Source organism: Cnephaeus nilssonii (genome assembly GCF_951640355.1).
Source record: "Cnephaeus nilssonii genome assembly, chromosome: 9".
Lineage (NCBI taxonomy): Eukaryota > Metazoa > Chordata > Mammalia > Chiroptera > Vespertilionidae > Cnephaeus > Cnephaeus nilssonii.
Genome location: NC_137080.1, coordinates 77067478 through 77084842, shown reverse-complemented (window position 1 = coordinate 77084842; position 17365 = coordinate 77067478). Strand labels below are relative to the sequence as shown.

At 46.5% G+C, this 17365-nt stretch overlaps 1 protein-coding gene across 2 annotated transcripts in view; it reads right to left on the bottom strand.

Moving 5' to 3' along the window:
* Positions 1-17365, bottom strand: part of TRAM2 (translocation associated membrane protein 2) — a 77866-nt gene that overhangs the window by 31453 nt on the left and 29048 nt on the right. For both annotated transcript variants that reach the window (XM_079780978.1, XM_079780977.1), the window contains exon 2: positions 4783-4846. In XM_079780978.1, the coding sequence (XP_079637104.1) occupies positions 4783-4846 (64 nt within the window). The remainder of the gene's footprint in view (positions 1-4782; positions 4847-17365) is intronic.

The window sequence follows — 17365 nt, the reverse complement described above, 5'->3', positions numbered from 1 at the left end:
GGTTGAGGCAGGGACTGTCACCTTTAATTTTGCAGATGAGAGATGGAGACCCAGATGTTAAGTGGTTTGCCCAAGACCAATCAGCGTATCAGTGGCACAATGCCAAGCAACCTTGTAAACACTTAGCCTGCTTGAAGTCACCTGGTCTATGTCAGAAGGGCGGCCAGGCAGGCCTTGAGTCCGTCTGCGCGAAGAATCGAACCGCTGGTCTTTGCTGACCTTTTACAGGCTATAGGTTGCTTGCCATAATACCAGATGCTGTGTGATATTTTAATCAGAAAGAAGACTCAATGTCTAATGGCAAGACCAGAAACCTGACATTTTAGTCCCTGCCAGAGCTGAGCAGGGTGTATGGCAGGCAGACAAAATACAGGACAGCCAGTGAAACTTCACTTTCACATAAAGAATCATTTTCTAGTGTAATTATGTCCCATGCATAATTTGAGATGTACTTACAATAAAAGAAAGTATTTGTTGTTTATCTGAAATTCAAATTTAACTGGTGATCTTGGATTTTTATTTCCTAAGTCTGGCAACCCTAACAGGGCTGCAAGTGGGAATAAGGAGAAAAGGAATTTGGTAACAAGGAACATTTCCTGCTTCATTACTGCTGACCTTAAAGAAAACCGCGAGGATGCTGGCGTGGCAGGCGCCCCACCAGGAGGCACAGCTTATTACTGCCACGACTGTGCCAGCTCCCCCTTCAGTCATCTCTCTGAATGGAGGGTCTCTGCATTTATAGCTGCTGTTTTGAGTTGAATTGTGTCCCCAAAAGATTCATATGTTGAAGCCCTACCACCCCAGCATCCCAGAACGTGACCTAATATGGAAACAGGGTTGTTGCTGAAGTCGTCAGTTGAGATGAGGTCACAGGGGAGCAGAATGGGCTCTGGATCCAATGTGACTGATGTCCTTGCATAGGGGAACTTTGGACACAGAGACCAACGTGCAGGCAGAGGGAAGGCCACGTGAAGATTGGACTTGTGCTGCCACAAGCCACGCAACTACCAGAGAAGCCAGGACTGCGGCCTGGACAGACCCTTCCCTAAAGCCTGCAAGCGAGCGTGGCCCTGCTGACTTTGATCTTGGATTCCCAGCCTCCAGAGCTGTGAGACAATATATTTCTGCTGTTTAAGACACTCAGTTTGTGGTACTTGGGTGACGGCAGCCCTATAAACAAATGCTGGGAGCTGGGAAGAAGACAGGAGAGGAGGAGAGGGAACAAAACCCAACAAGCAGGAGAGGTCCTCAACATCACCATGGGCTATTCTCCACAGAGCGTGAGAACCTCAGCCGAGTGCGGAAAGCTGTGTATGAAAACTCACCGCCCTGCTAAAACTCAAGCTCTAAACATCGAGTTGAACCAGTTACATGTTATATACATGAGGAACATGAGATCACAATTCACCCCGTTACACAAAGCACATCGGCCTTAGAGAGATATGGGGGGGGAGGGTTTTAAAATTCGCAACCTCAACAGACCAGTTACTGTGAACAGGTTTTTTCCCACGAGAAGTCTGCTTTCCTCCGGTACATACAAACCAAACATTACTGGGTTGGTGTCTAAAGAGCTCAAGGAACAAAACTAAGCAGGCTGTTCTGATTTCATTGTCTCTCTTGATTATTTGCTGGTCATATTTCAAATGGCCCCAAATGGCAAGATTTAAACAAAAGATAGACTATTTAACAATACTTCATCCTCCCTTTCTACAGTAACTGAAAACTCAATTCAGTATACATTTTAATGTATCTTCACCTTTCCCCAGGCCTTGTAGCCTGGAGGAGGACTGAGCAGCCCCACCCCTAGGAAAATGCCACACCTAGCTGGCTCCAGTCACACGGGCCTTCATTTACTCAATGTGCCAAGGTATCTGTTTCACTCCTGAGGCCTTTGCACATACTGAGCCCTCAGCCTGGAATGTACTTTCTTCTACACAGACCCGCCTCCCTATACCCTCAGCACAACTCCCTACACACGCAGCTCAGACGTCAACTCTGAGAACCATCTTCCATCATCACCCTTTTATTTTTCCTGACCATGTAACCTTGAGTATTTCCTTCTCCACCCTTATTGCGACTATAATTATTTGTTGTTCGCTTGTTTATTATCGATCCCTCCCTAACCAAATGGTAAGCTCCGTGAGTCAGAGAGCAGACGTGTTTTATACATTACACCCAGGGCCTGGTACACAGGAGGCACACAAATATGTGTCTGGCTTGATCAGTTAATTATTTAAAACAAACAAATGAAGGTATAATATGACCAATACTGGCACACGCCCAAAACACAGTGGGATGCCCTAACGGGTTTGGCTCAGTGGATAGAGCGTCGGCCTGTGGACTAAAGGTCCCAGGTTCGATTCTGGTCAAGGGCATGTACCTTGGTTGCAGGCACATACCCAGGAGAGAGTGTGCAGGAGGCAGCTGATCGATGTTTCTCTCTCATCGATGTTTCTAACTTTCCCTCTCCCTTCCTCTCTGTAAAAAATCAATCAAATATATATATTTTTAAAAACCCACACAAAAAACACGGTGGGATGCCCTCTATGCTCAGAGGCTCTGAGTTCAACTCTGGAGCATAAAGTCTACACTTCTCATCCTGGCTGTGAAAGGGATGCGTGTCGGGTATCACTTGTCTGCTAATTTCTCTGAGAAAGTTTTCAAACTTAAAAACCAACCCTCTGATTGTGATCTGGTTTTACAAACAGATAAAGGCTTGCCTGGGTCACACGCACATGAGATGCTGTGGTCCCCACTCTCTCACGGTAAATTCATAAAGCTGTGTGGGGTCATGATCTGGCGTCCTATGTAAATTGACTTTAGGGAGAAATGTAATGAAAACATTTGATAACTGAATATCTCTTTATAAATTAATAAACTGGCATTCTCACATAAAAAAAGCCTTATATTTACAAAAAAACTTAGGATTTATGGGTTCTAAGAATTAGATGGCAGAGGATATTTTGGCTATACATATATAAAACCTTTAAAATGTACAAACTACTTGACCCAGAAATTCCAGTAATAGGAATTTATCCTTAGAAAATAATCATGAAAAATGAAGAAAATAACCATGAATACATGCAAAAATTTAGCCACAAGAATTTTACTACAGCACTGTTTACAATAAAAACTAGAAACTTAAATATCCAATAGTATGAGATGGAATAGATAACTTGTGGTAATCCCTATTAAAAATACTTTATAGCTTTTCAAAATGTCTTACTGAGTGGAATAACAATTAATGGCATGGAAAAAAAGGGTCACAGCATGCTAACAGTAAAAGAAGCAGGTCATGAATCCACACTCTTAAAAAGTAAACTGCAGCCGAAACCGGTTTGGCTCAGTGGATAGAGGGTCAGCCTGCAGAATGAAAGGTCCCAGATTTGATTCCCGTCAAGGGCATGTACCTTGGTTGCGGGTATATCCCCAGTAGGGGGTGTGCACGAGGCAGCTGATCGATGTTTCTCTCACATCGATGTTTCTAACTCTCTCTCTCCCTTCCTCTCTGTAAGAAATCAATTTTAAAAAAAATATATAAACTGCAGTTTTGACTGGGTGGTGGGGTCATCTGTGATTTTTTCCCTTCTTGTGTTTATCTGTATTTTGTAAATTTCTCCCAAAAGACATGCAGCAATCATGTAAATATATTTTGGAAAAACGTTTATTTAAAATTAAATTTTAAGCAGTCACAAAAGGACAAATACTATATGGTTCGACTTATATGAGGCACCTCAAATAGTCAAATTCACAGAGACAGAAAGGAGAGGGGTGGTTGCCGGGGTGGGGACTGTGAGTTATTATTTAACAGGTGCAAAGTTTTGTTTTTGCAAGATGAAGAGTTCTAAAGATGGATGGTGGTGATGACTGTAAAACACCATGAATGTACTTAAAGCCACTGAACTGTACACTTAAAAAAATGGTTAAGACAGTTAAATTTTACCTTATCTGTATTTCACCACAATTTTTAGAAACTTAAAAGTCAGTAAATAATAAGTTGAACTAGGTCTAGAGGTGTCCTAGTTACTAGGATTTTAACTAGGAGGAAGAGCTAGGAGGAAGAAGCCTGACTTTGACCTTGGACTGCATGGCACTGAGCAAGAGAGTCCACTGTGCCCACCAGGGCTGGCATGCGCCTTGGGATGGGCAGGCGTCTGCCTGGTTCCCTGTCTACTGGGGCTGGCCATGGAGTATCTTGTCTCTTCTCTCATGAGCATGGAGTCTATGTCCTCACTTGCCAGCATCCCTTAGTTGATTCTCATAAGAAGGAACTGATCTGGCTGCCCCAGAAGCATGGCTTCCCCAGGGCCTGGCTGCAGAGACTGCAGGCGGTAGGCAAGTCCAGTAAAGATTTGAAACTACATCTCCCGTAGGCCATGGGTTAAGGGATTTGCCCCCAAAGCCCTTTATCTAGGCATCAGTGGAGCCAGGCAAAGAAAGGAATCTCACCTTAAAGTGCAGACAACTCAACTCTCTACTACAGAGTGAAGAGGAGAAAATTAGATTCAGCTAACAAAAACTCTTTATCATCAAGAGGGCACCCAGCGCTTGGCAATGAGAAAGGAGCGTGCCTGGTTCCTGGTGCTGAGACCTGAGAGCCCCACCTGCAGAGCCGTGGTGAGGGCTGAATGTGGCTGCAGCTGTATCTTTAACAGACCTAGGATGTTGGATGCTGAGGTTAACAATCTGAAAGGACCATACATGTACACAGGAAAAGGAAGTTACGCGAGAACTTCAGAGTTAGCAGGACCAGCGAAAGACGGAGACTAGTGCTTTGCTTACCTGCTGTAGGCACGCTAACATTATACTGAGGTAAAATAAATAGGAAGGCAGTCTTGGCAGTGACCTGTAAAATAAAGAAAAAGAATTTAGTCTCTTGGTCACATCAAAAGAGTCATGTGGAGCCTGCGACCAGCCCCCAGCCCTTTTCCTTCTCAGACCACAGGCCTCTCCAATGAAGGGTTTTACCTAATGCACAGTTAGCACTGGCTTTTTTCCTCTTCCATTCAATGACAGCCCTCCTAATACCTGCACTAAAAACAAACAAAGCAATCCTGGGCCCTGTGTGGTATCTAGACTTGTACTCACTGCAGATGGAATGAAATGAGCTGTGCTTGGCCAGCTGACAGCTCACAAGCTAAGGGTACAAATCTGTCTGCCATTCTTTCATCCATTCAAGAATCCATTCATTCATTCAATTAGTGTTGGGTATCCTGCATTGTGGAAGACGGAAACTAATAGAAGATGAGGTCCCAGCCTCCCCAAGCATGTTAACTACACAGCGGACAGCAGCCCTGAGTCCACACCTGAGCATCAGAAGCATCTGCCCTACTGTGGGGCATGGGGCAAGGCATAAAACCCCACTCTCTGGTTTATTTATTTCAAAAGCTGCCTTTAAAATCTCAGTGGTGCTGTGAAAAAGAAACTCTGGTTGCCACCTGGCAAATCAGTGCTCTGGCAATTTAGCCTGCAGGGGAGAGATGATCCAATGTGAGGATTTGAAGCTTGGACTTGAGAACCGGCTGCCTGAGCTCCAATCTGCCCCAGCCATTTGCTGGCTGTGTAACCACAGCGAGTCATCGGACACCGCGAGCCTCCCTTCCCCTGCCTGTAAGATGAAGGATATCTGTAGCACCCCTGCTGCTCTGTCTACAGCTCCCCAGATGTTTCTGAGGTGCCGCTGGGGCGAGAAGCACCACCCACACTGTCCTGGAGCACGTGGGAGGCCAGGGGAGGAGGCGAGACCCAGGCCTGTCCCAAGAGGCCTCCGGAGACACCTCATCAATGAAGAGTTACTGCTTCTCCTCTGAACAAAAGTGTCTAAAGCGTGCACCATGGGTGTGGGGGAAACACTGGGTGTAGCAAAAGCAACGTGGGAAGCAGAAATGATGTATCACGGCCCATCGGTGCATCACTGGGACTCCTGGCTGCCCAGACGCAGGCTCTGTCCTCGGCCTTCTCTGTCTATTGAAGAACAAGACTCTCCCCACCCACCAGCCCCGATTCTCTCCAGGGTGTCATCTGTCTTTGTGTGCAATGAGGCAGGAGCCTCCTCGTGGGTGCTATTGTCGTGGACATGTTCTGTCAAGCTCGCAGGGAAAAGTCCAATCAGACGAGGGGTGGGATGGCACTCTGGGAAACACAAAGCACTATCCGTATATGCAGGCGTTTCCTACCCCCACCCCAAATCTCATTACTGCTGCCCCGAGACCTTCCTCAGGGTGCCCTGCCTCCCTTCCAGTCCAAGCACCTCCACTTCTTTAGAACAGATGTATGTTACGTGTATTTCAGCAAAAACTACTCCTCACTCTTTTCTTTGGGAGTTTTTAGTCCCCCTCACTTTGTATCCCACCCCCAAGAAAATCTCATTCATCCTTTTTTTTTTCTTTTCAGAGAGGAAGAGAGAGGCAGAGAGAGATAGAAACATCAATGATGAGAGAGAGTCATCGATCGGCTGCCTCCTGCACACCCCACTGGGGATCGAGCTGGGCCATAAGCCCTGACCAGAATCAAACGGGTAACCTTGGTTCCTGGGTCAACACCCAGCTGGGCTCATTCATCTTTGTAACCCAGTTCAACCGTAACCCCTGGAAGCCTTCCCCGCCTGCAACAGGGTGTGAGTCTCCTTCTTCAGGAAGTGCTCTGTGGCATGCGCCACTGGGCATCACCTCCTGCACTCCTTTATCATTCTCAGTGGCACTCCGTGAGGCAGGGGCTGTGCCATCTCACCTGTCCCCATACCCTTCTCAAGTAACCAACCGCATGCACACAGTAGGTGCTCAGTCACTGCTCACTGAATAGGATAAAAAATCAGAAGCTGAGTATGTGCCAGGCTGCTTCACGCGACTATATTTGTTTCCCCCATGCTGTCACTCAAGCTGTCCCTGGTCACCTGTCACACACAGCCTTCTCCTTGAGAGCTGTCTAGCTGATAAACACCTGCACCTCACTGCGGCCGCCACCCCAGCCGTGTGGTCTCTCCCCAACTGCACTCTGCTCACACTGGTCATCCTGGCCTGTCTACCTGTCCATCTGTCTGCCAGGACTCCTTGGAGGGTAAACCTGGTCTTCTCAGGCTGAAACCCCTGTGAGGGGAGATCAGAGGAAGCTGGACAAAACGAGAGAAAGGAAGAAGAGGGGAGAAGGGCAAGTAGGCGGGCAAGAAAAAAATACCTAACACTCTCCATGCCCTGGGCGCAGATCTCTCACTCAGTTTCATGCAGGAAAGACACACATCTTTGAGGTGCTGGAGTAGAGTGGAGTGGACCTCGTGGGGTCTGCTCACCAGCATCCATCCCCCTTCTTGATGGCATCAGGGTTTCCTGAGGAAACCCCTCTCCCCTGCTGTGAGAGCGGGGTGTGTGGGGCCACTCTGGTCACCACATTCCTCCTGGAAGAATGAAGGGGCCAGAGCCTCTCCCCAGGGCAGGAAACCAGCCAATCAGACTCCTCTCCTGGGCTCTGAACCTTGAGCAATGATGAAGAAAGCGCTGGTCAGTGTTGTGTGCCTACCCAGATTGCTCTGCTGTGGCTCCCACAGCCGTGCTGCTGGAGCGCCCCAGACCCCCATCAACCATGTGGACTGCTGATTGAACCGATATGGTGTGTGGGATGATGCTCCAACCAACCGAGCCACCTGGCCAGGGATGAATTGTTTCACTTTTTAAGAGGATGTGTGTTTTTTTTTAAGATGAAATAAACATTTACTTAAAACATAGATTAAATGAATTCTATGGGAGACACAGAAAAGGTTCTGAGAGAGACTGGGCAGAGCAGTCTGCTTTGAGGGGGTGAGGAGGGACAGGCCCTGTGTGCGAGCTGCTCAGACTTGGCTGCACGTTAGAGTGCTCTGGGGAGCCTGCCGTCGTGCTGATGCCCCGAAGGGTCAGGCTTAATTGGTTGGGGGTGTCCCAGGCATAGAGATCTTAAAAGCTCCCCCAGGGATTCAAATGTGCAATCAGGGTTGAATGCCCGCTCTCTACACATGGAATCATAATGTGTCTTAGAAATGGACTCTGGTCAACGTAAGGAAGTTCTCTGGAGAGTTCACGGTGTGCATGTAGGCAACCAATAGATGTTTCTCTATCACATCAAAGTTTCTCTCCCCCACCCCCCTTCCTTTCTCTCTAAAATCAATGAAAACAGCCCTGGCCGAGATGCTCAGTGGTTAGAGCATCAGCCCGCACACCAAAGAGTATTGGCTTCAATTCCCAGTCAAGGGCATGTACCCCACTAAGGTGCATGTGGGAGGCAACCAATCTAGTCTCTCTCACAAGATGTTTCTCTCTCTCTCTCTCTCTCTCTCTCTCTCTCTCTCTCTCTCTCCCCTCCTACCCTCTTCCACTCTCTCTAAAAAAACAAATCCTCATGTGAGGATTTTTTAAAAAAGTGAAACAATTCATAAATATGTAAAGAAAAACCTAATATTCACTCTACATTCTTTGATTTCCTTCCTTTCCCCAGCCCATATTCATGTCTCCCTCCACATGTTTGGGGCAATCTCTGATGCCCTAGGCGCAGATCTCTCAATTTCCTATGCATTTATTTATCCTTTTGAGATTTATTTCATTTTATTTTGACATCACAGCTTGAACTGTGACTACACAACATAACCCAAGGAATTAAAGACTAAAAAATTTTTACAAAGCTACAACTTATTAAATATTTAAATCTCCCTTTTAGCACGTGGTTGTTGCAGTGTCAGAGACCCAGGTACAGATCTGTCACGTACATGACAGTATTCAAAGTACAGTCACATGGAAAATGTGTAGGCCCACCTGTTGTTTACTAAAGCCAACATGTAAATGAGTGGCTATATAATAAAATCTTTGTCATACATACTAGTGCTTTTCATTACTACTCACCACAGGGTTACCCCTAATGCTTAATATTGAAAAGCTCAGCCAACTAAAACAGGCCCTCTGTGAGAGTGTATATAAATGGATGGAGTCCGCTATTCCAATGATCGAAAGAAGAATCCCGCTTTTTCTTTAAAGGAAGACAGACATTTGTTATACAGGCTGTATATACATTCTTGTCCCAGTCCTGCACAGACAGCCAACTTTGGCATTCACAGTAGTTCTGTTCCAGGAAGTCACTGTGAACACTGAATGAGCAAACACTGCCCCATGGCTCCTAGGGGAAACCAGGGTTAGGCTCCTGCCAGTCTCTGGTCACACTTCCCTGAGTGGATCAATGCGCAGCCGTGCTTTGGGTGTGTCTCTGTTTTAAGGTGCTGCACTGAATACACACTGTCGAAGCGTGAACACTCAACTCATGGCAACAGCGCTGTAACTGATGCCTGAAGAATGCTTGCTAACACGTGTGGTTCTCTGTAAGACACATCACAGCCATGTGCTTAGGAACACAAGACAGCACTTCAGTACCAGGTGTGAGGGCCGTTTTAAACAGCAAACTCACCAACAGAAAGCACAGAAATGCATGCGAGCGCACACACACGTGCACACACACAAAGTGGCACTAAATGGACCACAGAAAGGACACTTACTAACAGGAGAGCTGAGGCAAGAAGGCAGAGCGTCATCTTGCTGGACCTTGGCTATGAACATGTGCATCGAGTGACTACTTTTCACTGCTCTGTGCATGTCCATGAGAGACCCCAAAATCACTGGGCGTGTTGGTTTGGGAGTTACAAAATTTAGGGAAGAGGAACCCTGGGAGATACCTGATCTGCAAAAAAATGAGGATCAAATGCATTGGGGCCAAGCTTTCTTCCTAACACCTTTACGGTGGTATAATTTACACACCATAAAGTTCACCCATTGTGAGTACACAGCTTCAGGGGATGTATCTTTACTTGTTTTGAAACTCTCTCTTCATTAGAATATAAGTTTTAAGAAAGTAAGAATCTTACTTGCCTTGATTATCTTCAATCACAGCCTGAAACAGGGCCTAGTCCATGGCCAGCACTCAGCAAGCACTTGTTAACTGAATAGAGTGATTAAGTAACAAAGCCAGGAGTGTGTTCACTCTCCTGACCCTCAGCCCACATTTACCCTCCTGTGCATGTCCTCTCTCCCTCTCCCTGGGCTCCATACCTGTGTTGAGCATATAGTAGGTATCTCAACAATATGTGTTTATTTTCAATCCTCACTGAAGGGTATTTTTTTTTTTCAAGAGAGGAAGAGAGAGAGAGAAACATCAAAGTGAGAGAAACATTAATCGGTTGCCTCCATACTCGCCCCAACCAGGGATTGAACCCGCAACCTAGGTATGGTGCACGGGACGACTCTCCAACCAACTGAGCCTCCCGGTCAGGGCTCAATAATACATATTTGATGAACTAATACCACAAGCAACTATAGTACTTAGTAAACACAGATGAATGGTTAACACATGTTTTCTTAACATGATCCTGAGAGAAGAGGATCGAAGACTCTGATTAAGGCAAAAGTACTAGATTCCAGTATTTTTCCAGCCCTACCCCTGGTAGTAGCAGCAGAAACCATTCCCAACTGTGCATCTTTCTTTGTAGGAGCCGTGCCCGCTCCACTTTACTATGTCTCAGAGCAAGATGCTGTCAGCTCCCATGTTTTACAGATGAAGAAGCTAAACCTGGGGGTAGAGAGAGGTGAACTGGCTTACTAAGACCTCACAATTTTACAATATTCAATTTGATTTTTTTTAAGTTTGTTCCAAAAATAAACATAGGATACATACAGCACGGCACATAAAATTGAACGGCAAAATAAAAGAGGGGCAGGAGAGGACCAAAAAATATTTATGAAGGCAAAGAGAAGAAGCAAGGAATAAGATTGGCTCATTGGCTAAGGTGGCCAGGAAGTTGCCTCTAAGCTGTCTGGAAGCCACCTGAAGGAGGAGGGAGTGATCAGCTCCCGGATTCACTATGTCCATTAGTTAAAAAAACAAAACGACTATCAGAAAAAGCAACACTACTTTTCCAGCATAAATCCACTCTCTGTGCTTTAAAAGGCCCTTTGCACCCCAGAAATTCACTCCATAACCCTCTCCCAACCTCAGACCAGGGACAAAGCACTGAATAAGCTCCTCTCTGCACGCACAGAGGGCTGAGAAACAGAAGCCTATTAAAAATGTCATTCCAATTATTTCCCACCCCTCTAAGGCTGTTTATAGGAAACATTATTGAGTTTAATAGCATTTTAAATGCCAGACTCAGTGGGTGAAAGGTTAAAAGTGACAATGTGCTAATACACTAATGCAAAGGGAGAACACTAAATCATGTAGAAGGGGCCACCTCCCCCCCCCCCTCTCTCTCTCTCTCTCGCTCACACACACACACACACACACACACACACAGCTTCACTGAACTTTTAACTAAAACAGGGCATCCAGCACAAAGGCAGTGACACTGAGCATGCTTGTAAAGCCATAACACTGTGTTCTATTAGGAGTGCATGCATCTGAGCTCTTGCTACAGGAGAGCAAGGATGCACTGAAACAGCGGCTTTCAGCAAAGCGTGGTGAACTTGGACTCCAGGCCCAGTTCAGCTGCAGGGCAGCTGGGTGACCTAAGGCAAGTATCGTACTTCTCTGGACCTGTTTTTTCATCCATTAACAACAACTACAATCACGGCAGTCAACGTTATCAAGTGCTCACACGGTGCCAGGCATGGCTCTGAGTGCTTTATATAAATTGTCCCATGTAGCTCTCACAGTGACCCTACACGGTAGGTACTAACATCCCACTACAGATACATGGGAAGGACAAGGCCGACCGGAGTGGTCAGAATGGATGTCCTTAAAGGGCCTCTTCAGCCTCAGCTGCAAAAGGCTCTCATTCCATTTATTTGTCAACAACTAAAACACAGCCTTCCGCAGAGGTCTTCCCAAGAGTTTCAACTGTTACTGCTTCACCTTGTGAAGACGAGGTCTGGTATCACCTGCGTCTGACAGACGGAGAAAGTAAGTCAACCACCGCCTGTGTTAACCACCAGCCCGCCAGCCACGGACACTGCGCACACCTAGGGTTCCAATGCCCCATCTGTTCTCTCTCCACTGCAAGGTGATACCTGGGCACCAAAGAGAAAAGATAAGAGCGGCGATGAAGGCAGTCTCATCGCTTTCCTTTGAGATCGTATCCAATCCTTTGGTTTGGTTTATTCTGTTTATTTCCTGGCAGACACAGCCACGAACTGGCACTTGGGAAGGGCTGTGTTGGCAGACAAGCCACCCAGAACAGGGTAGCATAGAAACGGGACCTTGCTTTCACAGAAGCAGCTCTGCTCCAAGCCGTGACTGTCCCATGAACAGGACCTAAGGGCTGAAACACAGTGAGTAGCATGTGGCCGACCCAGACCCCCTGACGGACAGCGAGGACGTCCGTTTCCTTCCCCCTTAGCAGCCCATTGAAAGCTCCTCTCCCCGCTCAGCCTAGTCTCAGGAAGCCAAGCAGTCTCGACTCCGGCTTTCCCCAAATTGATTTTGCATCTTTCTGCTGAGGTGGTGGATAGGAAAATTTCGGTCAGACAGGAAAACATTTGAAAGTTACGCCCAATTGGTGGGGAAGAGGCTGTGTGTGTGTGTGTGCGCGCGTGTGTGTTTTAATAGAAGAGTCTTTGAGCCCTTCTTTCCTGGCGTGTTTGCTCCCTGAGTTCTTGCTTCATGGGAAGCCCAGGCAGGAGCCCACTCATCACCTGCACCAGCGCGTCCATGGCAGGGACTTGATGTACGTGGTTTGCAGCCTGTCCGTCTCCAAACAAAAGGCAGATACAGCTGAAACAAAAATGCTTTTCACTCTTACTTTCTGAAATTCTCTGTTTGGGATGACCAGAAGCTGCTGGGAGGGCCGTGGGCCTGAAACCAGGGGGCTGAGTGCTGACAGTACCTTTCTGTGTGGCTTTTAGCAATGCCTAGAGATTCTGGTTTCCTCACTTGAAAACCGGCCTTGCTATAAGAATCAAGCAAAGCTAAACACACACACAACAGATTCTCTACAAGATGTTCACAATGCTGAATAGTCTCACTATTAATGCCACGATCGCCGTTTTACATTAGATTAAAAAGGAACATGTATTTATGAGAAAAACCCGTAATCAGAATAGCCACAATAAAATATTACTTGCTTTATTATATTTATCGATCCCAAAGTCTAAACTTTATATTGCGATAAAGAGAAATTTAGAAAGAGCCACTTACAGAGTTTTGAACATCTTTGAACTTAGGCTTTAAAGATACATCTGAAGATTGAACTTGCAATTCTATTCATCCCAATTTGGGATGTAAATGAGGTACCGACAATCAGGAGGTGGCCTAGGGACACCCTTCCCCACTTCGTACATACCCACAACTTAATTATAACTTCAGAAGACTGCATATCTATGCAATCTATACTTGCATAGATTGAACTTGACCTACTATGTGCCTTACAGACAACTTTAATAAAACATATACATTCTCTTGCCTGGCTGGTGTGGCTAAGTGGATTGATCATCGTTCCATGCACCAAGAGGCTGCCGGTTTGATTCTCAGTCAGGGCACATGCCCAGGTTGTGGGTTCATTTCCCAGTGGGGGGCGTGCAGGAGGCAGCCAATCGATATTTCTCTCTTATTGATGTTTCTATCTCTCTCTTTCTCTCTCCCTTTTTCTCTCTCTTAAAAAATCAATAAAAACCTATTTAAATATATATATATATATATATATATATATATATATATATATATGTATTCTCATAAAATACATTTACTCTCTAAAGAACTATATATATATATCTCATCTTCTCCCTCAAAAAAAGAGCCCTGGATCAATATATCCAGTACCCTTACTTGACTATATACTTCATTCTTCTTCACCTCCCCCCAATAGCTTTCCCCTTATTTATAGCACAGCACACTCATAAACCAGTCCTCATGGAAGCTAAAAATGAAATAAAAATGAAGAAGTGCTCACAGAAAATAACCGTTAAGTCTATTGATGTTTTTTAAATGTATTTCTCCTGTACCACATGGCAAAGTTTAGAGTACTGGTTGCTTTGTGGATATTCATAAAACACACACATTGATCAGGACAAATAATTTTTACTTTTGGCCAAAAGCCACCTGTTCAGATGCATTATCTTAACAATAAAAATCAGCCCTAGCCAGCTTGCTCAGAGGTTAGAGTGTCAGCCCTGGGACTGAAGGGTTGTGGGTTCGATTCCGGTCAAGGACACATACCTCCGTTGCAGGCTCGATCTCTGCCCCAGTTGGGCCGTGCGAGAGGCAACCAGTCAATGTGTCTCTCTTGCATTGAAGTTTTCTGTCTCTCCCCATCCCTTGCTTTCTCTCTTTAAAAATCAATGGAGCCCTAGCCGGTTTAGCTCAGTGGATAGAGTGTCAGCTTTCGAACCAAAGGGTCCTGGGTTTGATTTCGGTCAAGGGCACGTACCTCGGTTGCAGGCTCCTCCCCGGCCCAGGCCCTGGTCAGGGCGAGTGCAGGAGGCAACCAATCCATGTTTCTCTCATATTGATATTTCTCTGTCTTTCCCTTTCTCTTCCACTCTCTCTAAAAATCAATGGAAAAATATCCTCGAGTGAGGAGTAATAAAAAAAAGAAAATCAATGGAAAAAATATCATGTGAGGATTAACAAAATAAATAAATTAATAATAATAAAATAAACAGGGGGGAAAAGGGGTTTCAGAGTGTAGAGTTTTAGTTTGCAAGTGGTTTTTGGAAAGTTAAGATTAGATAACATTTTAGACTTGATTTCAGAAAAGGAACCACTGCACCAATACATCAATCATCTTGGCTGCTGTCTTTAAAGATGCTTTAGCTCCATAAGGCAGGAAACAAAGAGAGAGGGGGGATTTCATTATCATGGATGTGTCTATGACGGCCAGTCACTAATCACTGGCCGTCGGCAAGAATGGGTGCCGGGGCCCCAAGGAACTCAGCATGTCCTGGTACTTGGGGAAATGAAAGGATTATTCAGGGGCTTGGAAGACTGGACCAGGCAGGGTGCATTTGCCTAAATTTGCCTGTTTACGCTCAGGGAAAGAAAGAGTAGGCAGACAGTGATCTACTGCAACCACTTTTAATTATTCTCTACCATCTGGAATGTTTCCTACTCAAAACATCAGCATGTCGATGCCCACATTTGGACAGAAGAACCAGGCATGTGGATTAGAGCTTGCTAGAAAAATGAACTTTGAGTTCACAGAGTCGGAGCAAAGCAACGCTGCCTCTGGAGGCCATAAACCAGGCCTGTTTGCACAGGGAGCCTTCAGATCCTCTGGTGTTTGTGTCAGGTCCTAACCCAGTGTCCACCTCCGCCCTTATTTAAACTGCGCAAACAGGGCTGGAAGGCAAATAAACGAGTTCTGAAAATAAGCCATTCTGTAGGAAGTTTAGATGTGTAATCTCTGTTGGCCCCTTTCTACACCCCCTTACTCCACTAACGGGTGTTAATGAAAGAGATTGGGTGATGGGTCCCAGAAATCGCCTCCGTGGTGCCATCCTAATACCACCAAGAGCCCTCCTCTTCCACACACAGCAGGAAGGTGGGGTCAGGCCCAGGGACACGGCCATGTGCATCTTGAGTCTGACTCACCTTTATTTCCTACCACCTTGCGTCACCCAATGCATCCTGCTCCTAGGGGCCAGGCATTGAACCCCATTCTGGGCTGGCATCCGGCCCAGGCTGGGTGAGTCCACAAAGACCTGCCAAGGACCACCTGCATGAGGGCACCTGATAAGCAGGACTTAATGATGACGATTTGGTTCAGTTGACTTAAACCAAGGCCAGGAAGGTTAATGAAAAACATCCAGCACTCAAATACCCCTGTTTGTCAGCAAATACTATTCACAAGGGAATATTTCGAATCGTCTTCAAAGTGGAGAAGGAAAACAACAACATAAAAGGCAAGAGTTGCCAGAAAAAATGTGCTACAGATAAACAGAAAATACAACTCTAGCCCCAAAGGCACGACCTGAGATGAACACAATCCACACTCTGCCACAAACCAGTCCCCCCATACCCCTAAACCCAATAAACAGTCCAGTCAAATCAGTCAAATGTCGAGATTTGTTAAATGCCGTATGCCAAGATATCTCTCTCTCTCTCTCTCTCTCTCTCTCTCAGAGAGAGAGAGAGAGAGAGAGAAATGGCAATATACATTACTACAAAATTTCACTTTACTAATTGAAAGTGGTATTTCAAACACCATGTGAAAATGCATGGTGCTTTTGTCAGCCTCTCAGCACCCCAGGAGGCTGGATGTGGCCTCACACAGGGGAAATGCAGCCCGGGAAGAAAACCAAACATCAGAGGAGGGGCTAGACCTCAGTCTGAACTCACGGCTGGTTCTCTGAGGATCCCCAGAGTGTCTAGGCACCCTCACCCGAGGCTCAATGTGCAACAACCCACTTCCTGATGAATCCAGGCCTCGGAGCAAGAGCCTGGAGGCCAGGTGTCCTCCACCCCAGGCCTGCTGAACAAGAGGAACTGCCTGGGACACCAGTGATATTAGGCTTCGGCTATGAAGCACACATCATCTTTATGCAGAAAAGTGGGAGGACACACGTAAACACACACAGAGGAGGAGGGAAAGAGGAAAGGCTCTCCCTGCCAAAGCCTTGTAGAGGGAGCATGGATCTGTTCCTTTCACTGTGCGGCCACTGCTCTGTCCCCTACTGGACATGCAGGAACGAAGGCCAGGGCCTGCAGAGGGTAGATTAAAGCACTATGCTCAAGTCCTGTTTCTGCCATCTTCCCTGACTGCCCTGGGAGAGACTACAGAACCACCTTCCTAAAACACCAGAGACCCTGCTCCACAGTCCTGCATGACTCCCTAGTGCCTGGGAGAGAAGCAGGACCCCTGCCTGGCATCCCGGGACGCCACAGGTACCCAGCCATGCTTTCCAAGCTCTGCCCCCTCAACTCCCAGGCACAGAAATGCCTCTACCCTTCCACTCCAAACACCATCCCAGGCAAGAAAGGCACCACAAAACTTCAGAGCCAGTCACTCAAGCCAGTAAGCAAACTGTCATTGCTAGAGTGTACATGCAGGCAGTTCAGAAGACCAGAGGGATCTCCTTGACCGAGACAATGACGGAGTCCCCGGCACACCCCACCCCACCCCCGCCCGCAAGGAGGTTCTGCCTGACCTGTGTCCCAAAGGTACAGACAGGGCAAAAGAGGGCAGGAAGGGAGCTGCATGCACCAAGGTAAGAAGTAGGAGAAATATGACTCCCAGGGAAAAGGAATGGTCTGTGTGTGTGAAAGGTGATGAGGCCAGAGGCTGCCAGGAACCAGGTCTATGAAGGGCCCTTTATGGCAGGTATAAAAATTGGACTTGATCCTACATGTGGGAGGTGGCCACTCACGACTTTAGGCAGGACTAGCACGAGGTTTCCACGGCAGAGCTCGTTCTGCGACGGGTGTAGGG